The sequence below is a fragment of the Varanus komodoensis genome, unplaced genomic scaffold (genome assembly GCF_004798865.1).
Source record: "Varanus komodoensis strain SLA01 unplaced genomic scaffold, ASM479886v1 scaffold15, whole genome shotgun sequence".
Taxonomy (NCBI): Eukaryota; Metazoa; Chordata; class Lepidosauria; order Squamata; family Varanidae; genus Varanus; species Varanus komodoensis.
The window spans coordinates 7933268-7955402 of NW_025335440.1; the positions used below are offsets into that span (position 1 = coordinate 7933268).

Below are 22135 nucleotides of genomic sequence, written 5' to 3' on the forward strand. Positions count from 1 at the left end.
CCCCAGAGAGGTCCGCCTGGCGCCGTCGTTATTTGTTTTTCAGTGCCAGGCGAAGACCTTTTTATTTAAAACTTATTTTAACTGTTAATTTATTATGGAGGATTTAAAAAAAAAATTAAGCTGAGATGCACTGGGTTTTAATATTTTTAGTGTATAAATTTTTATATGATTTTGTTTGTTTTTGTTTTGGTTGTGAGCCACCCCGAAGCTTTGTTGTGATGGGGGTGGCATAGAAATGTTTTAAATAAATAAATAATAAATAAAACATGGACACAGATGAAACCTGGGGTGGAAATCCATACATTTCCAAGCTCCCAGAAGAATCCTGAGAAAGGTTTTTGACAATATGTATACATTCAAAAATGCACCTGAAAATGCACAAATTTGGAGAAAATGCACCAATGTGCTTCACTCAATGGGAGAAGAATGGTATATTCCAAGGATGGACTAATGTGTACTCTTGGGAAAATACACATGAAAGTTCACTTGAATTTGAACTGAATCTATGGAGCAACCACAGCTGGAAGCTCTTATCCATGCACTCAAAGAAGGATATTGTAGAGTTGGAACAAATGTAGAAAAGGACAACTCAAATCATCAAGGGATTTGAGTTGAGCATCAAACACCCCTTTGAGACTGGATGCTCAACCACTGATGCTGTGAAGCTAAGGAAAAGGGCAAGTGAGGGGAGACCTGATAGAGATGCTCAAATTTATGTGTGTTATTTTTCTCCCTCTCGCATCATACTAGACACCAAAAAGATCACACCATGAAGCCGAATGGTGGAAGATTCAAGAGAGAGAAACCGAAGGCCCTCGTACAACACATGGCTAAACTATGGGATTTGGTCCCATAAGAAAGAGCAGTGGCTACCAGTTTAAAAGGGGATTGACTGGGCTGATTCAGGCTGTTTAGCAATGGGGACGGCATATAAAAACTTTAAATAAATAAATAAATAAAAATAATAATTCATGGGAGATGAGGCTTCCAGGCCTGATGGCTCTCTGCTACTTTTAACTTTTAAACCTTGCTTTTATACATTGCGTTTTATTCTGTACTGCAAGCATGCTTTGCTGAATCATAGTAATTGCAATTGCTGTTACGGTTTTATTCAGGTTTTTTATGCTTTTAAATCACTGTTTGTTTCTTTTTAAAGTTTATTTAATTTTAACTTTTGTTAACTGCCCAGAGAGCCTCGGCCATGTAACAAACACACTTTGTGATGCGGCTTCAAAAACAGGCAAATGATATTTTGGGCTGCTTTAACAGGACTGCGCCTTTATGCAAGAGTGTTTGATGGGTGGGATTTATTTTTGAGCAAATACGCTTTGTGCCTTGTGCAGGTCCACATTTCTCTCTTCCTTTCCCCTTTCCCTGGGAACCCTCTTGCTTTGCATGTGGGGTTTTGCCTTCTTCTTTGTAAGCCTAAACATTTGGGCAGGGTTTTGCTCAGATATTCATCTCTGTACAGAAACAACTGAACTGAATTTTAATTGCCATGAGCAACTTGGGAAGAAAGAATCACCCCGAACTATGGATTGCAATAGAATAAATCCATGTGGGGCAGAGGAGTCGATTTTAGGTATGTTCAGAAGAGGATATTAGCATCTCTCTGCAGTTCTCCTTTTTATCGGGTGCTTTTGGATGTGCTCCAGTTTCTCTGAATGCCTGTCCATCATTTTCATTGGAAAGGGCAAGCAAAGTTCAGTCGCTGTGTGGATAAGCAAGATCGTTTGAGGGAACCTCTTTCTGAGAAACAGCTTGTTTATTTTTAGATTTATATCCCACTTTTTTCTTACACTGAGCTCAAAGCAGCTTACATCATTCTCCTCCTGCTTTCCATCTTATCCCCGCAACAACGAACCTGTGAAGGGGGTTAAGCTAAGCGTCTTTGACTAGTCCAAAGCCTCCCAGGTGGCTCCATGGCTGAGCGGAGACACAGACCTCAATTGCCCGAGTCCCTCTACTGTGCTCTTAACCACCACACCACCCTGGCTCTCATTTGGCCTCCTAGTACTCCCAAAAGTTTATAACACTTACTTTGGGAACATAGGAACAGAGCGAGTCAGAAGGGGCCTCCCGGGCCATCTGGTTTGACCGCTGGCTCCAGCCGGCTCTGCTCACGACATGCCTGCCATGTGCATGTCCAGCCTATCCTTGAACACCCGCACCGATGGGGCCTCACCCACCTCTCGTGGAAGCCCATTCCACACCCTTGGGGTCCCAACTGTCAGGAAGTGCTTCCTGGCATCCAGATGGAACCTTGGCTCCCTGAGCTTTGCTGTGTTGGAGCGCGTCCTGCCTTCCTCTGCAGGGGAGAACAGGTCTCTACCCAACTCCATGTGGCACCCCCTCACATACCTGTATGTCACCAACAGATCCCCTCTGAGTCTCCTCTTCTCCAGGCTGAAGAGACCCAGTTCCCTCAGTCTCGCCTCATATGGTATCCCCTGCAAACCGGCCACCAACCTTGTGGCCCTACGCTGCACTGACTCCAACCTGGCTATATCCTTCCTGTAATGTGGAGCCCAGAACTGAGCACAACACTCCAGTTGCGGGTGCACCAGAGTCGTATAGAGTGGCAGTAACACCTTTCTCGATCTGGAAGCCACACTTCTGGCTATGCAGCCAACACAACAGAATCCATTTGCCCCCACCCGTGGCAGGATTCACACCTCACACTAAACCACTCTGTGAACAAGTCACCACAGGCTGGTTGTTTTCCTGCCCACCCAACAGATCATCTGCTTTGCCATACCGTGGTTTCTCCCCTTATTCCTCCTGCTAGCTCTGGAATGTATCCCATGCGCCTTTGCAGAAGAACTCCTTTCTTCAATCCCTATCTCAGTTTCTGCCACTCTGGCCAGCCACCTCTATAGCCATCCCCAGTAACCCACAATAAACATGACAAACCGCCATGGCTATGGACAACCTTGAACCAAACCTTGGGTTCCAAGACGGCTTCTTATTTATTTATTTAAAGTTTTTATATGCCGTCCCCTTGCTACATAGCCTCGGGATGGCTCACAGCAATAAATAAATAAACAATTACAATTAAAACCTGGAAACACAGGTTTATTTACTTCACAGTAAATAAGCCACCCTGAAGAAACCACGTGGGTTTGCACAAGACGCCAACTCACTCTGATGTGTATTTATCTACTTAATAGTTTAATTAATCACAACTTGGCTACTAGAGGTGGATTGTTTGAGTTTTCTGCATCCTTTCTTGTGGGCTACCCATGAACAGTGATAATATTCAGCCACTCCAAAATGCGTACTTGTTCTACACTGGATTGACCATAAGCACTTCCGTGTGTATTTATGTAGAAGCATAGAAACAGAGTGAGTCAGAAGGGGTCTCCTGGGCCATCTAGTCTGACCCCCAGCTCCAGCCGGCTCCACTCATGACATGCCTGTCATGCACATATTTCTACATATGCCTTCTTTTCTGCACACTTGTATGTGCATTTTATTGGAAGCAAGTTTAGTTCCATAGAATGCCACACAAATCTGGAAGGGTATGGATTTCTGAATGCAGGGAGTCCAGTCTCCATTTCTTTTCTCCTTGTAGCACAGCTTGGAGAGATTTGGGAAATATAAAAAATTACTCCAGTGGATTAGATTTCTCTTTCCTACTTCCAGTTACATCTCTTTCTTTTCCCAGCACACTTTTCTTACTGGATTTCAGCACATTCTCCTGGAAGGAAAGAACATGGGTTTGGGGCATGTCCTACAACGCACCTGGAGAAGATTCATTTATTGGAATTAAGCTGGTCAACTTCTGGATGCTCTCCAAGCAAGCTTCTTGCTCCTTCCTGATGAAACAGTCTGAATGGAATGTGGCAGCCTGCAAAGCAAGACAAAAGCCGGTATAAACACACTAGTTTCACTGTCAAGGAGGAAGCCCGAACACAAAACCCTCTTATGTCGAATTCTACCTGAGTGATAGTGTTACGCTGAAGACAGCAGTTATTCCACGACTGCACAATTGCAACATGGAGGAATGGAATCTGATGTCCCAAGAATTCCAAGTTTCTAGTCCTCAAGATTTCCATCTCAGGACCCAGAGATAAGAGCCTTTCAGTCTCTGAGTGCAGCAAGAAACAGGACAAGCCACATCCCTTCTGGCTCTTCCCATCTCTGGTGCTGCCTTATTCATTTATTCATTGGATTTTTATCCTGCTCCATTAGCTATAACCCTCCACCATACACACACCTTCTTTCCCTGCTATAGCAAGTAGAAATCCACATGGTGAGGAAGGGGTTAGATGGCAGCACTGGGAGATGACAGAAAAGAGACGACACGACTGACCCCTTACCTGCTGCAGAGAGAAAATGTCAAGGAAAAATTCTCGGCTCTTGCCCAACCTCAAAGTCCTGAATAAAAAGCTGAAAGCTGAACTTTTGATGACATCTGTCGTGGCAGCAGAGTTTTCAAGAAATCTCAAGAGAGGACACTAAAGTCCTCCTTGTCTGCCTTCCTTCTCACCCGTAGGGCCAGTGACACGTTGCACAACCCTCGAAGAGAAAACCCCTTATTTACGATGTTTCTATCTTGCCTTTTTATGGCGTCAAAGAAAAGGTTAACAAGAAGATTTGAGTTTCGACAAGGAAAATGTTAAAGAATGCACACTGTCACTGTGACCCATAGATAAGGAAAGCATTTCGAAGGTGCTTGTTGACATGAGTCTCAAGAAATGTCAATTCCCTTGTTTTCCAAAGCGAGCTTGTCTAATATTCCTCGTGCTCCCAAACAAGAAGGTAAATATCCTTTGCCACCCAAAATAAGCAGAAGAAGTGAGACGCATCTGTAATTAAACTGCTGAACAAGCAGGGTAAGGAAGGCAGTCCAAAGGTGTATAAAGACCGTCACATTTCACACTGTTCTTTGTTATTATCCTTTAATTATCTTAAGATACAAGATAATAAAGGTGCCTAGCAGTATGTTTTGTGTGGCATGGGCTTGACTTGGAAAGGACCTCCAGGTTCAAACCAGAGAGGTGGCTTCCGCCTCTCCTGGGACTAGTTTTGGAAGTCCCGCAAAGATGGCAAGGACCCTGGTGCCTTACCTTCTCCTCTCACATGAGAGAATCATAAAATAGAAGAGTTGGAAGGGGCCATGAAGGCCATCCAGTCCAACCCTCTGCTGTTGCAGGCCTCCAAGTCACACCCTCCCACTCAGAGGGTTGTCCAGGAGGAGAGTCAGTGATTGGACCAAAGTCACCCAATGAGCTTCATGGCCGAATGGGGACTAGAACCCGGATTTCCCATGTCTCAGTCCAATGCTCTCACCACTACACCACACTGGCTTTTGGTACTAATAGCATTCCGCTTCTTCCTTTCTCCATCCTGAAGTCCCAGGGAAAGCTCTCAGGGCTATGATCTGATGGAATTCGAACCATCCACCTGGGGGAAGGTGGGATAAAACCAGGGCTTTTTTTGTCATAGAACGCACCGGAACGACGTTCCGGCACCCATTTTCGACAGATTTTTCCAAGGGATTGTGAATCACCCTGTTGGGTGTAGCAGGGCGGCAGCAAAAATCATTAACATCGTGCCTGCGGGCTGCTTGTGTGTCGGCGCTGATTGTGAGGGCGCTGCTCGGCTTCGGACGCTGCTCGGCTTGGGATCAGTCGTGTGGTCATGCGCTGAGCGCTTACTGCCGGCGGCGACCATTGTGTAAAAGTGTGACCCCAAGACGTGAGTTCCGGCAGCTTGTTTTTTTTGTACAAAAAAAGCACTGGATAAAACTAACTTAACAGTGTAGGGCAGGGCCAGCAACCCGCGGCTCCAGAGCCGCTTGTGGCTCTTTCATTCCTCTGCTGCGGCTCCCTGTCACTCAAAATATGAGTCACAACCGCCAATGTGCGACACCCACCGGTGCGCAATTTATTGAGCTTTTCGACCCCCGGTAGGCCAGCCATGGATAAATCCAAGAAAAGAAAAGTTTCAGAAGAAAACAGAACGTTTAATGGTACGTGGGCAGATTCATTTGCTTTCACTGCAAAAGTGGAATGTTGCAGGGCATTTCCAGAGCAAACACACAGCCTCTGCTGAAAAATATCCGGATGGAGATGAGAGAAAAAAAGCCATTTTGGAACTGATGCGGAAGGTTGATCTGAGCAAAAATCATAATTTAAGTTCAGCTTTTTATTTCATAAATACGAGGAGGACTCAAATAGACATTGAGTATTTTATTTGAAAGTGACCTTCAACCCAGCGTCTTATTTTTTCGGAGTTCAAAATGTTTTTGTTGCATGCAGAAATAAAAATTTGTTTTCTCTGTAGCAGTTCATTGGTTTCATAAATGCAACACACTGTAGTTTTTTTATACATAGCATAAAGGTAAAAAATGATACATGCAGTGTTATCTTCATTTTAGATGTCAAAAGGGTTTTGTGGCTCCCGGTGTTTTCTGTGGGAAACGGGTCCAAATGGCTCTTTGAGTGTTTAAGGTTGCCTCCCCCGGGTGTGGGGTGTCCCATTCCATCTTCCATGTCTCCCTCAGTTATACTTCCTTCTAAGAACCTTTCACTAAGTTTTCCAGTGCTGCCACTAACAGTCATTCATTTTCCATGGCCACAAACAGTCTTCATTAGGGATGGATAAATAGTTCCGTTTTGCTCAGTTTCTCATTTTTCCCAACATCTCATCTTTTGCAATTTGAAGCTTGGACTGTCTCAGAGCTTGAGAGTTGCCCTATTTCCATGTTAATGCAAATTTATCCACTGTTCTTGAAATATGAGATGAAGCAAAGCACAGTTATTCTTCAAAATGCACACTTCTCTGAATTTTACAATGGCATTCTCATGAATGCATACCAAATGGCGTACTTTAGGGGAAATCATGTTAAAAATGCTTTATATTGGAATAGTGCTTGCAAAACATGATTATACTTCAATGGGAGAGTCAGAGGGTATACAAATTTGGGATAAATACTTCTTCATTAAAACAAACAAACAAAAAGGGAAAGTAGATTCTGGTTAAGACAACAACATAGCCAGCGTAGGCTTGGCTGAGCTGGTGACCCCAGCTGTGCTGCACTATAATATCCATCATTCCCAGCTGACACAACCATGATTGCTGTGGATGTAAAACCAGCTGAGTAACTTTTGGCCCAGTCTTCCAACTAGCCCCAGTGTATGCATTTGAAACATGTTTTGGAATGCATGGGGATGCTTGTACCAACTTAAAAAATAAGCCCAGGGTTTGGAACAAACTGAACTCAAGAGAAACAAACTGGGGGAATTCTCAAAGATCAAGGCAAACTTTAGACTGTAAAAATGAGAAACAGAGAGAAAATTGATTTGACAGATTTGTACATCCCCAAAATGAGAGGTGGGGGCTTCCATTTTCTCTGTCCCGCCACCTGCTAACCCGGTTTGGCCCTGATATTTATCGAATCTGATTATGCTGCCCAATTTTAGTTTTCCTGCTCATTCATTTCAAACCGGCTCAAGTTACACTGCTTTTTTGCCGCATTATTCTTTCTATTTTACTCTGTGCGTCACTCTGAAAGTAATTCTACAGGAAAGCTTCTCAATAAATTTATCAAATTATCATAATTTGGCAGCTTCCAGAAAGCCCAGTCCTCGATTCATTCTTCATGTCCCCAGCACACCACTCAAGCGGAGCGAATGTTCTCCCCTCGGCATTCGGAGGATGTCAGCCGTCAGCCCCGTGTGGTGCAAAGTGATCCCAGAAGTGTGAGTTTCTTTGGGTCACAGCCTTCTGATTTCACTTCTCTTGCCTCAAGGATGACTAGAGCTTTCTACATTCAATTAAGATTAATCGGTTTCTATTTCCTCAGAAGAGAGCACCAGCAAAATGCAGGACAGGAAAAAGCAGATGGAATGAAGACGAAAGTCAACTCCGTGCTCAAAATCCATCTCTTTACCATCTCCTGGGAAGACTTGGAAGCGGCCAAATTTCTTGTAGGTGCTGGTGGGAGATGCGAAGTTCGGATCAGAAGAAACAGTGACGACCGGAAACGAACTGATCAAAAGGAGAAAACAACATCGCATGCCAAAGCACCCAGAGGTCTGTTGCTTCCCATGGGATCGCGTGCTTAAAAAGCAACCTGTCTGCTAACGTGATAAAAGAGGCTGGGAAAGACAAGAAAGCCTCTTGCTACAGGGGGGAATTCAGGCTGAGGCTGTAAAATTAACTAGGCAGGATTGAAGGCCATATGGCAGCTTTATCTGCTGTAGAGAAGCCCAAAAGCTAATTGCCTAGCAACAGACCCGTGTTTAGCACCGTCAGCAGGGCTGGGGTAAAGGCCTAGCAAGAGCAGTCTGCACGGCCAGTGTTGCGTGTTGCATGGGGAGAGCCTGTGTCCAGTCCTCATCTGACCTGGATGCCCTGCTGAGCCTTGGAGGGGGAAAAGGGGAAGGGGCTTCAACCAGTGAGCCCCCATCTCCTCCGGGGCCTTCTGGTTGACTGGAAGTGGTTCCCGGAGTCCTCAGTCTCTGAGAAACTCCTGCAATGCAGCCCTTAGGCCTCTCTAGAAGCATCAGGACAGTAGATTCAGACCCAGCCAGCGGTCCTTGCAGAAGCTGAGACCGCCTTGTAGGGAGCTGGTGTAACAGCAGGTCTCTGGGTGGGGTGTGCAAAGATCCCAGGAAAGAGACAAACATCCAAAGGATTTCCATGTGTCTGCCAGCTTGGAGTTGGTGACAGATCACAAGCCAGCTTACAACCTCCCATTTCCAAGATGGGCAGAGGAAAAATGGATGGGGGAAAATGAAATATTAATGAACTCTGCATAAAATCAGCTGAATTGCATGCATTAACACCCAAAATGTTCTGGACTGGGACACCGAAACTTAAGGTTCTCATCCCCACGTAGCCATGCAATTCACTGGGTGACTTTGGCCCAACCACTAACTTTCAGCCTGGCCTGCCTCACAAGGCTGTTGTGGGGATAAAACGGAGAGGAGGGGGAAGGTTGTGGAAGGCACCTTGCAGGCTTCTTGCAAGAAAAAGTGGGATATGACTACAAGACAATATAATATATTTTGCGTGAGCTGAGTGTATTTCTCCCCATCCGTATCAGAGGCAACCAGGTGGGCACCAGTGTGTGAACGAGAGGAAAGGAAGGCAGGCCCCTGGCGAAAAGCAGCTTTCCTGGAAAATTCTGGATTCAAGTCACTCAAATTAATGAGTTCCATTTCTCACAACCAGTGAGTTATCCTCTCCAACAGGCACGGACATACCCAAGTACCAAGAAGTTCCAAAACAGTTCTCAGCCCATCCATAAACTGGGCTTAGCACGGCCTTCCCATGATGCAACACCACAGATCCATTGTGTTTAAAAAACAACAACAAACCCTGGAGTGGCTCCTCTAAAGAATCTTTGGTATAACTAGCACCTACCATCTGCTCACCCCACAATGGCAGCTATCTGGGTCGTTTTTCTGTCACAAAGAGTATTTGATTGCGCTTTTGTTCAGCGTCTTGATTGCAGAGAAAATTGTTATAATTTCCACATAGTCCCTGCAACTTGCAAGCACAAAGGGGGATTAGAGCCCTATTCAAGAGCCAATTTTCGGGAAAATTCCATTTCACGCAACTGGTGCATGGAACAACATGGCTGCCGGATGGGCTGGAGGACTGAGGGGTGCTGGAGATGAGCCCCTGAGAAGAGGCTGGGACAGCGGCATCCTTCGTGGCTCAGATGTTTTGACGAGGAAGATTTATTTCCAGGAGGTCAGGTGGAAACGACAGTTTGCCTCCAGTTTTGCTTCTTCTTGAGCCATAACAGAATAACAGAGAGGAAGTTGTGAATAGACTCCCTACCCAGGAGCCAGGCTTTAAGTCCAGGGCATCAAACCTTTCAGCCCAAGGCAAAACTGCACAGGGAATAAGGTCTGATACCTGGGATGCTGAACTTCTGCCTCATCTTGGACCTCAATCTGACCTTCTGAGGTTCTCCAGTAACTGCACCAACTCCTCATGGTTCCAGTCCTCAGCATTCCCCATCTCCATGCTTCTTCAGTTGTTTCCACTCCTTACGAGCTGGCACCAAGAACTTTTGGCTAAAATATGCTGATATTTTGGCTAAGCCACTTTTTACGTTTGTCCTTGGCTACCCTTGGTATGCATTCCCCGCAGAGCTTCTCTGAGATGGATTCCAACCCTTGGGCTGGAAGGGGTTCAACACTCCTGGATTAAGAATCTGAGGAGCAGCAGGTAATCTGAAACCAATTTTTCAATTTTTTCAATTTAGATCCTGCCTTTTTCCTCCAAAGGGCTCAAGGCAGCTTACATCATTCTCCTCCTCCATCTTATCCCCACAACAACAACCCTGTGAGGTAGGTTGGGCTGAGAGTCTGTGACTGGCCCAGAGTCACCCAGTGGGCCCCATGGCTGAGCGGGGACTAGAACCCAGATCCTCTGAGTCCCAGTCCCATGCTCTTAACCACTGCACCACACTGGCTCTCTGAGACATGACTGGGGGACTACAGAACAGACCCCTCAAGGCTATCGGGCACTGCACGGCTCAAGAATGCAAAGACGGTTCTTTCCAAGTGTGAGCCACCAACGCCTCCATTCCAATTGTGCTGAGCATTTGGCCTTCTGCAAGCCTTCCGCTGTTGCCCCGTTCCCTCCTCGTGGTTGTCCCATCGGCAGCTGGTGGGCCACCACGAGCACAGAGTGCTGGCCCAGACGGACCTTTGCTCTGGTTCAGGGGAACGTTTATGTTCTCGCGTCTCGCTCATTCTGCAGATTGAAGCTTCCCATCAGCAGCAGAGTCTTGTTGTGTTCCACGCTGTATGCCAATCGCAAGCACGACCATTTCTGTCAGGACTGATCCTCTGTGTTCTCCTCCCACATTTCTGGAGAACCGATACAGATATGAGAATTGGACCCCCTGCAAAACCTGCTGGAGATGCTTTTTCTGTAGGCTCCAAATAGAAGGGGATGTTGAAACTTTTCTCGATACTCGTTTGGCTCTGATCTAAGCAAGGAACACTGCTGAAACCCGCCCAAGGAGAAAGTTTTAATTGGTTCAGTAATTAAATTAAAACTATCCTGCCCTTGGCTTTGAAAGGTTTCTGTCTTGGCCCCGACACCAATTCCTGTGAAGATCTCCTTCTAATTGTGTCCCCAGAGGACTTCTGAAAGTAAGAGACTATCAAAATGAGTAATTTGAGTGGGCAGTCGAATGACGGAACTGGAGAGGGTTGGCAATTGCGATTCAACAGCAATGGACTTCTCCCTGCTGTCATTACCTCAAAAATAAATTAATTAATTAAAAGGAAGCCCGAAGGAGCCAAGGCCAGTGTGCTTCATCCAAGAGGGAAATAGCTGGAATCTCTTCATCAGAATCCTTATTCAAAGTACGGTTCCCAGAATCAAAACTGCTCTTCTCAATGAACACTCAATAATTGGGCCTTGTTCTATGACACGGGGGTTGTGGAATGAAAGCAAACCTCTTCAGAAAGGATGGAGGCCAGAAACCTATGGCAAGAACACACATCCAGTTCCAACCCAATGAATTAAACTCGTTAAAAAAATTCCACTGGGTGTTGAGAAGAAAGAAACAGGATGACAGGGAAGAAAATAATAGCCATACTGGGGAAAATATAGCAAAATGAGGCTGTTATACCATGTATTGTTTTTTATTTTTTAATGAGCACACAATCGTTTTCTGATTGGACCCACTTTTTTCATGCGCATTTGCCTCTAGGCCAATTATTCATTTTCATTCATTCTTGATGAAAGAAGATGAGGAAATTCAAGCTTGCATCATTTTAGCTGGCCCAATGCGGGCTTTCAGTGTTTAGGTCTCTAAGGTACTGGATGATTCTGGAAGGAATCAGAGACATTTACGAAGGATTTCATGTTCTCAACTCTGTTTTAGCCACTTGAATTTAGCACGTCTTTCCTTGCCAAGGAAATACAAGAAGAGTTCTGCTGGAAGAGACCCATTGCCCATGCAGCCAAGTACACTGTTTCCAACAGTGGGCAGCCTATGTGACCAGGCGCTCCAGAGCACAGTGTGAAGGCAGTAAGTCTTCCCCGATGCCCTTCTTTCAAGGGGGCAGCTTCTCTGCAGCCCTCAGAATGAACATGCACAACCTTTCTGCTTGATCACACTCTGCACAAATACGAACATGCATTTTCTTGGCACCAAGATAGAAAGACACACAGCAGAAGGCCCTGCGGTTAGAGGGCTGGGCTGAGACCCAGGAGATCGGGGTCCTACACCACCTTTGGCCGAGTCACTCACTAGGATCCTTTGGGTCAGGCCAGCCTAACCTACCCCACAGGGTTGTTACACAGAAACCTAGAAACTGAGCGTGTCAGAAGGGGCCTCCCGGGCCAACTAGTCTGACCCCCGGCTCCAGCCGGCTCCGCTCACGACATACTTATACAACCAAGCATACATATTCTCTAAAATATGGAATAGAAAACAGAATGGCCAAAATCTTCCTTCCCTTGTACGAATCTCTGTTGCGATCGCACTCTGGTCATCTTAGCTGGAAGAGGCATCAGGCTGAGAAAAGTACAGAAAAGGGCAGCAAGGATGATCGGGGGCTGGAGATGCTCCCCTGTGAGAAGCCACTACAACTGGGACTGTTCAGCTTAGAAAAAAAGAGAGTAAGGGACCTTCAGCTCCAGCCGGCTCCGCTCATGACATGCCCACCATGTCCATGTCCAGCCTATCCCTGAACACCCGCACCAATGGGGCCACCACCACCTCCCGGGGAAGCCCATTCCACACCCTCGGGGTCCTGACTCTCAGGAAGTGCTTCCTGGCATCCGAACTGAACCTTGGTTCCCTGAGCTTTGCTCCGTTGGAGCGCGTCCTGCCTTCCTCTGCCGGGGAGAACAGGTCTCTCCCCACCTCCGTGTGACATCCCCTCACATGCCTGTATGCTGCCAACGGATCCCCTCGGAGTCTCCTCTTCTCCAGGCTGAAGAGCCCCAGCTCCCCCAGTCTCACCTGCAATCCAACCACCATCCTTGTGGCCCTGTGCTGCACTGACCATCTGACTTGTTGTGAAGATAAAATAGAGAAAGGGAGGACTGTAGAAGCTGCCTTGAGTTCCTTGCAAGAGGCAAAAAGGCAGAATCAAAATGTAATCATGAATGGATTACATGGGGAGAGGCTGACGCTTATCCCGCACGGGACAGGTGACAACGTTCTGGACAGTGAAGCTAAAGACGAGCAGGGTGGGGAGAAGACACTGTGGATGTATATTGAAAAAAGCACTCAATGGGGAGAGCGGGTGGTAATGCGTGGCTCTGAATGGTGTGAAATTTGGGACAGAGGAAAGCAAGTACACCTTCACCCAGGACACGGGATTCCAGGTGGGGAGGGGTGCGCACTGAGGGCTGCCAATGCGGTCCTCTACCTATCGCCTCCAGTTTTTCCACCAGCCATGCATCCGGTCCCAAAACGAACGTCAGCCAAAATGAATGACTTGTTCTGCACCGGAGGCAAACTTTGCTTTGCACTGCCGCGGCTTGCTGGCCCAACTTTAGGGCTCCATGCCTTGCCATGAACTAGGAGGTCCTGCAAGGAAGAGGAGGATACAGGCTGGGAGCAGGAAATGCATGTCTTCCCATATTAATCGTTCTCACATTAAGGTCTCCACCATTGCTCTTGAGGCGTAAATCCATAATATTGCATGGCTAATATTGCCACAAGGTTTCTAGAGGGCCCCTGACCCATTTCCCCAGCCGGGGATCATTTAGAGGTTTCCTGGTCTGGGGACAATTCCCCATCAAAACCCCAAAAGGCAGTGAGAGATGCAATCTACCTATCCTGGGTTTATTAGTATTTCAACCCCCATTTGCCTTTAGCCCTGTCTCCAAAAACAACATCCCTCAGCTAATTCAGAAGAAATCTGCAATGGATTCAACTCTGGTTTGGTTTCCTCGAAACGGATCCACAACACACCACGTATCCTGCGTCATGTGAATTTCATGCACCCACAGAGCAGTTTTGTGGCTTTCCAGAGTTTAATGCTAAGTTAGCCTTAGAAAAATATAAAGAAATTATCCCCCCGCCCCCGCTGCCGCCCTGCACAGGCCAAACTGTGAAAATGTGCATTTGGGGCTGATTTGAACATTTTTGGGAAGTTTGCACATTTTCAGAAGGTTTGCATAATTTAAAAAATTCAGTTCTGTCACTGCATGAATGATGGAAGGAACAGTGCCAGGCACTCTGAAATGCAGAGCAAACGGATTTACCGAAATCCATATGTCCCCAGCACTAATGCAAGGTGTAGAAGTAACACGCAGCCTCAAGCTGCTTTAAAGTTTTCTCTGAAAAGCACATGTTTCTTTCTTGCAGGTCCACGGATGCTCAATCTATTATTGGTTCTCAGCAGCGGGTTGGGACTCCTGCTGTCTCTGGGTACTCAAACCTTCAGCTGCCCGGAGCCAACATTCTGCCTTTATATTTAACCTTGGCAGAGGTGCCGGACGGGATACGGAGCTGGTTGGTGAGAACAAGGGCCAGCTCTGCTTGCCAAGCAGGAATGAATGCGCAGTGACTCTTTGGAAATGTGAAAGAAATTCTCAGAATTCTCCAAATCAGATGCAACGAATGGAGACCAGTGCGACCTTTCTGAAGGTTTTCTTTTATAGCAGACTTGGTCAATCAATGCATGCGGAAGAATGAAGGAGCACAGTCTGGAAAGGTGAATAGAGCTGTACCAATTCAGGCTGAAGGCCGAAGGTGGCAGGGTAAGTTTTCTATGCACCCCATGGGAGGGGAGGGGAGGGGGGAGCCAGCCAGCAGACTGCCCACCTGCCTCTCTGCAAGCAGAAACATAACACATCAGGGTCATGGGAATTTATTTATTTATTTATTTAAAACATTTCTATGCCACCCCCATCGCAGCGAAGCCTTGGAGCGGCTCACAACAGAAACAAAATACATAAATACATAAATAGCTGGCCCGATTCATTCATTGCTGGGCTAGTCTTCTCCTTGCGGGGAAATTTCTTTGTAGAGGAGCACTGAGAAATGTGATCTGTTCCAGCCTTCTGAACTGGCCCCTTGAAATTGCACCCTGGCTTATTTTGCCATATTTTATTTATTTATTTAGGGAACTTCTATGCCTCGGGGCGGCTCACAAACATAGGGGCAGGTCAGGCCTTCGTTCTGCAAAGAAATAAGTTTCATGGACCAGCACAAATTGTGTGACCCGCCCGGTGCTCCACGGATGGCTAAACTGAGTTATATGGAAGAGTCGTCCATTTGCAGGGCCGAGGGATTGACATTTGGGGGAATGGAGAGGAATTCAGAGAGTCTCAGAGATACCCAGAGATTTCTGCAACGCGCTCTACGTGGGGCTGCCCTTGAAGACAGTCCGGATACTTCAGATGGTGCAAAAAAGAGCAGCCAGGCTGCTGACGGGGACGGGGCGTTATGTTCACATGACTCCAGTCCTCCGTCGGCTTCACTGGCTCCCCATTGAAGTCCGGGCCCAATTCAAGGTGTTGGTGATGACCTATAAAGCCCTTAATGGCTTGGGTCCTGGTTACCTGAAGGAGCGCTTGCATCCATATATGCCCAGCCGCCCCCTGAGATCTGCGGGAGAGGCCCTTCTCCGGGAACCCTCCGTGAAAGATATTAGGAGGGTGAGTACCCGGAGGAGGGCCTTCTCTGCGGTGGCGCCCCAACAGTGGAATGCGCTCCCCAGAGAGGTCCGCCTGGCGCCGTCGTTATTTGTTTTTCGGCGCCAGGCTAAGACCTTTTTATTCCAACAATATTTTAATAACTTTTAATATTAGCTATATTTGTTTTAATCTGCAGCCAGGGTGGATCTGGAATTTTATTTGTATCATGTTTCATATTATTATTCTTATTAATTTATGGAAGCCGTCCTGAGGCTCTGCAAAAGGATGGCATATAAATATTGTAAATAAATAAATAAATAAATAAATATCAGGCAGTATTTCTCTGGTCAGATTTCAGAGATGGTCATGGGAACAGTAGGGCTGCTGGAATTGCTGGGGAGAAATGTATTTATTTATTTATTTATTTATTTGATTTATATCCTGCCTTTTTCCTGCAAAGGGCTCAAGGCAGCTTACATCATTCTCCTCTTCCATCTTATCACCACAACAACAACCCTGTGAGGTAGGTTGGGCTGAGAGTCTGTGACTGGCCCCAAGTCACCCAGTTGGCTCCATGGTCGAGCAGGGACTAGAACCCGGATCGCCTGAGTCCCAGTCCCATGCTCTTAACCACTACGCCACACTGCCTCTCCAAGAACTTTATGTCCCAGCTGGCTTTGCACATATCAATGCAAGCACAGAAAGGTAGAGATGCTGTATTTTGGGACCTCTGCAGGCTGGATACACGCAGAATTTATTTATTTATTTAGGATATTTCAAGGCCGCCCATCACTTTCATCCCTGGACAGCTTACAATAAATTAAAAAAGAAAATAAAAAACAATCGACATTTTATCAACAAATAAGTCAAGACACTTCCCCTTAGCTACTCAACAAAATCAGTTCTTTGTGGCATAGCCACAGTATGATCTAAAAAACTATTCTCAAGTCAGTTCAGCAACAGTTCAAATGTGGCCACCAAGGATATCGAGTCGGCTACCAAATGAACACTCCACATTAAAAATCATGGGTTAATTTATTCCTTGGCATGGATCCAATCTTTTTTTCCACGTGTGGCCTGGAAACATGTTCGTCCCAACATTTTGGACTATTACTATTTTTATTATGACGTTGCATTTATGTCCCACCAATTCTCCTCTAGCAAGGAACCCATGGATCCATCTTACCTGGGAACAACAACCCTGTGGGGTAGGCTGGGTTGGGAGTCTGTGACTGGCCCCGTGTCACCCAGAGGGCTTCATGATTCAGTGGGGACCAGAACCCTGATCTCCCAGCTCCTCAATCCATCACTTGAACTACCACACCACAAATGATCTGGAGAGCATGTGGTTAGGCTGGGTGTCAGTATCCTTGACTAGGACTGGAAGCTGAATTTCTGGTTTTGCTGTCAAATACAGATGTAGACTGAATTCCACACTCTCATTAAAGGAAGGGGGGGATATTGCAGAAATCCACAATGGATCCGAATGACTTTGTATTTCCAGGAATCCGATGCATGGCATCCACAGTGGAGTTATGTGGACTCCATGGACGTGAAGACTAATTTTGTAACTTCCTAGAACAGTACATAAAACTAGCCATACAAAAATATGGGGTGGTACTGACCAAGCATGTGCTTCTGCACCCCACAGCTACCGTTCACATGCAGATCTTGGGGTGAGATTTGCACATTTTCCATGTGCAATTTCTGAAGATATTGGCACATTAGGTAATGCGGTTTGCACACCTGCTCAAGTGTGTATTAGGGTTAAAGCACAGAGCAGAACCCTGGGAAAATACAACAGAGTCTGTCCGTGATCAGGATACGCAGAAGGATTCCTGATGTTCAGCATGGGAGCCCATGTGGCTTGAGCGAAGGATCTGGACTGGGGCTTGAGGGATCCAGGTTCAAGTTCCTACCGATCCAGGAAGTTCCCCGGGTGACCTTGGGCAAGTCACTCACTCTGCCTGCCCTACCTTGTAGGACTGTTGTAGCGAGGCTCAATGGAAGGAGGAGAAAGCTGTTCGCCCCATGGGTTCCTTGCAAGAGAAAGAATGGAGGGGTATACGTGTGATGACGACGACGACGGCAACAAGGATGACAACGATGACAAGGACAACAACAACACCCATCCATCCCTGCTTAAAAAGAAATGTGTCAGCTTCAGAAAAAGTACATGGCAGATGACTGACACAAACCCATCCAGCTTCTTACTTTCAATTCTTCTCTATGTTCTCTAAAGAGGCCCCTGCCGAGTTTAATAAACGCATTTAACTTGGGCACGTGTAACATGCTGCCCATGAGCTTCATGTGCCCCCCTTGCCATGTCTGCCCATGTGCAAAATGCATCAGGGTGGGACAGCCCCCACCATGGCGAGACGGACCAGGAGCACACGCCCTGCTTAGAAGCCAGTCGGAGGGGGAGGATGCCACTTCCACAATGCACTGGTGATCCATGCGCTTGTTAGATTCCATCCTGCCTTTCTTCCTTCCATGATCTCCCTCCTCCCCATTGTATCCTCACAACACCCCTGCGAGGTAGGTCAGGCTAAGAGGCAGTGAGCCTCTTAGCCTGGATCTCCTGAGTCCTAGACCAACTCTCTGCGTCGTACGCCGCATCGGCTGTTTTGGTGGCAGATCCAGCAGAGCATGAGCAGAGGGCCTGAGGGCTTTCAGGGGCCAATGCAGCCCCCTCACCCCAGAAGCTGCTCTCCCCAACTGAGATGGCAAACAGAAGCGGCAACACATCCGGCACATGTGTTTTGTCACATGCACTTCCCAAAGTACGTCAAAGCGTTTGACAGTCGGCGAGATTTGCGAAAGCAGCCGCTTCACATTCTGAATGCTTACCAATGCATTACACATGAACGGAAACCTGTGCAGTCGGCAGCCGAGAAAGCCAGCTCAAATCACGACTCACACACTCAAGTTGCCCTCCCACACGCGTGAATCACACACCTGCAGGCACGGGCATTCTGACATCAGCGCGTAGCATCGCTGCCCCCCCCCCCTGGGAGACGGATTCCACCCTGCACCCTCGAGCCCTCAGTACCCGTCCCTGGAGAGGTTGGATCGGACACAGAGACGCTGTTGTTTATCTCATGCCTGTGCGCCCAATAGCCAAAGTTCTCTGGTGCTTCACAGCAGCAAATAGAATAGACTAACAGTGCAACATAAAAATACAGCCGACAGCAAAACTTTAATCAAAATCACACATCAAAATTAAAAGCCAGAATGGGCACAGCCACAATAATTAACACGGCCTGCTAAACAGCTGAGATAACGCCCAGACATATTATTTAGCACTAATGAAATGCCCTGTCCAGGTCTTAACCTGATGCTGGAAGAGCAGCACAGTGTGGTCCAGGCAGGCCTCAGTGGGGAGCTTGCGCCATAAGGGGAGGGGGCCACCACTGGGAAGGCCCTGCTGCCTGTGGTCACCACCCAAGCCTTCCTTGGAAGTGCCAGTTGGAGGCTGGCTGCAGATGGCAGCACTGCCTGGATCGCAGCTGGGAGAGGGTGTTACAGCGCCAAGCTTGTGTACGGCTTTATGCTTGCAAGCATACGGGCCGCCGGAAAGAGTGTCGCGTGTTTGGACTTCTGGTCCTGGTTCTTAGACTGGTTGCCAGATGTGCTTTAGCATTCGGTAGCGGGTGATGTGCAATGAGGCTGGGAGCAGAACGGGCAATGCCGCCCCCCCCCCATTTTTGGTGAGGAAAATACACCTGTGGAAGGAACAGCAGACATCCCTAACCTGAACCCAAGTTGTCATCAGCAGCATCACCACTAGCCACTAGGAAACACAGCCTTTTTAGGAACCCCTCTATTGCACAAGGATTTCCTGGAGGGTAGCCGGAGGAAAGATCAATGCTGCTTCTAGTGCACTGGATGCACAGGAAAAGGAGAGCAAGGGAGTCATTAGCAGCCATTGATGTTCCAGGTGCCTTGAGGGTTGCTCCAAAGATGGTGGGCAGGTACTGGCAGAGGGGCAGATCATGGATGTCCCTCTAGTTTTCCCTTTCTGTTGCCTAAACATCTCGGGACGGGGATACCTGAAGGGCCACCTTTCCCCCTATTTACCTGGCCATCTGACTCAGAGGCCCTTCTGCCAAAGAAGAGAGAAGGCTGACGAATAGAAGAAGGGGCTTCTTGGTGCTTGCACCTCAGATTTGGAACAGGCTCCCCAAGGGAGTCCGCCGAGCACCCTCATTCCCATCTGCTGCCAGGCGAAGACTGCCCTATTTTCTAGGTATTTTCTAGGTATTTTAATAAATTTAAAATAATATAGATATTCTACATTGTTTATATTTTATGGATTTCAATTAATTTTAAACTACTTATACTTAAAGCAGTTTAAAATATTTATTCCTATTATAATATTGTGACATTTTATGGACTTTTTAATGCATTACTAATTTTTGATGTAATGTACAGAACCCAGAGAGCCCTACCTTGGGCTATAGGCTGCAGAAGGTTTACCAATAGAGAAATAAATACCTTCAGCGTGCCCTCAGTTTTTCCGCTACGAAGGCTGAACTCAGCAGAGAGTACAGCTAAGCAGGTTGCTGATTCAGCAGATGAAATTCAGTTTTTTCAGCCTCCCAACAGTTCCCCTGTGTTACTGGCCTGGACTGGAATTGTCTTCCAGCAGCCCGCTTCACCCTCCAACTGCCCCCACTCCTGAAACAGAGCTCCCTTTTCAAAAATGCCAGAAGTCTGGTAAGGATGGGGAAAACCCACATCTGCGAGCATCCTCAAGGGAGATGGCTAAATCGTTTGCTTCTACAGTGCGCCAACCATTGAGATGATCGTGCTTCTGATGGCCCCCCCTTGGACCTTCACATGGGCATGAGGGTCTCTCAGTTTGCAGAAGAGTGTCTGCATGTGGGTTTTTAATGTATTGATTTCTTTTGCCAGCTCTGTCTTACTCTGCACTTTTTAATCATTTCTTTTCTGTTGTCATTCAGACAAGCAACTTCGATGGTCTCAAACTGTTTTGTTGTTTTAATTCCAGTGTTGCAAGTAGCAGAGTAAATCAACAAAGCTTCAGCACCCAGCATCCTCCAAAATCCATCGCAATGCTCAAGTCCTTACCTGATTGTAAATTGTGGGGTTTTTTTTCTTTTCTTTTCACAAGAAAGCCTGCACACAATTCACTGCATATTTTCCAAAATGTGCATCAGTTACCTGCACCCTCAAACGATATGCTTTCTTCTTGATGAAAGCGTGTTTGTGTACATCTTTCAAAAGCAAACCTTTCTCCCTAGGTAAATCCTGACCAAAAATAAACTAAAACGAATTTGACATTGATTCCTACATTCAAAGCTGTGGGACCAGGTGCAGGACAAAACAGAAATGCTTTACACAGCACAAAAGCAACCTGTGGCTGACATGCTTACGGTGAGTTTCCAACCCACCAGCCACGACGCTCCACATGTTTTGGAAAAGGTCCTTTTGATTGAAAAGAAATTCTAAGAAAACATGTCTTCCCCTGGAGAAATGACCATGCACAGGTTTCGGGGTGTTCTAATTGCCTTACTTACAAGGTGCCCAGAAGTGGGCCTGAGTGTTCCATCTTTCATGCACAATTAACTTTTTGGCACCTTCCTGAACTTTGCACACTTCAGTGCAAGCCCATGGGAAGACGACGTGAGTTTATTTCTCCTGCAGGACTTGCTCAGCTCGGGAAGTTCACACAGCCCGGGAAGCTGAGGAGCGATCGAGAGAGTTGCCGTCAAAAGACACACACACGCCATTCTTGCAGTAATTCGCTCACCTTGCCAACTCTGCCAAAGTAAATCCAAAATAAATTGTGAACTATTCTGAGAATGAGGATAGTTCCTTTTCCCCGGAGCTGGATGTCAGGTTGCAGTTGTCCTGTGGGACCTGACTGCCTTCTGCTTCTCTTTCTTATGTGTGGCCCCAGCTTAGCAAGCGAGCTGAGCGGAAGTCCACGAGTGCTTGCGAGCATCAGCAAAGCTCTCGTGCAGCCAGGCAACCTTCCTCCACAACACCCACAAGGCCTGCAAATCTCGTGTGAGTAGAGGGACTCCCCTTGTGGATTTGGTTCCTGGTGGACACCCACACACACACTGAGTCTCAAGGCAGACTTAGAGTTGCAAGAAAGTGGGTCGGTGTCCAGGGAGCCAAGCCAAGGAAATCTAAAGGATTCCTGCCTCTAAAGTTAATTCCTCACACATCTGCTAGATGTATTCCCGTCCCCCTCACTCATGGTTCAAGGCTTCCAGGAATGTAGAAGTTTTCTAAGCAGCTATACTGGAGCCGGTTTTCCCAGTTGCAATGTCTGGCTGTGAAAGCTGGACCATAAGGAAGGCTGAGCGCCGAAGGATTGAGGCCTTTGAATTGTGGTGCTGGAGGAGACTCTGCGAGTCCCTTGGACCGCAAGGTGATCAAACCGGTCAGTCCTAGAGGAGATCAACCCCAACTGCTCTTTCGAAGGCCAGATACTGAAGAGGAAAGTCAAACACTTTGGCCACCTAATGAGAAGGAAAGACTCCCTGGAGAAGAGCCTGATGCTGGGAACAATTGA

General features: G+C 47.0%; 1 protein-coding gene across 1 annotated transcript in view; it reads right to left on the bottom strand.

Annotated features, from left to right (window-relative positions):
• ADCYAP1R1 (ADCYAP receptor type I) overlaps positions 1–9990 on the bottom strand; it is a 68064-nt gene extending 58074 nt beyond the window's left edge. Inside the window, exons 1-4 of the mRNA XM_044424981.1 lie at positions 9923–9990; positions 7901–7998; positions 4323–4417; positions 3745–3850 (exon numbers count right to left, since the gene is read on the bottom strand). Coding sequence (XP_044280916.1) covers positions 3745–3850; positions 4323–4417; positions 7901–7998; positions 9923–9990 — 367 coding nt within the window. The remainder of the gene's footprint in view (positions 1–3744; positions 3851–4322; positions 4418–7900; positions 7999–9922) is intronic.
• Between the last annotated feature and the right edge of the window lie 12145 nt (positions 9991–22135).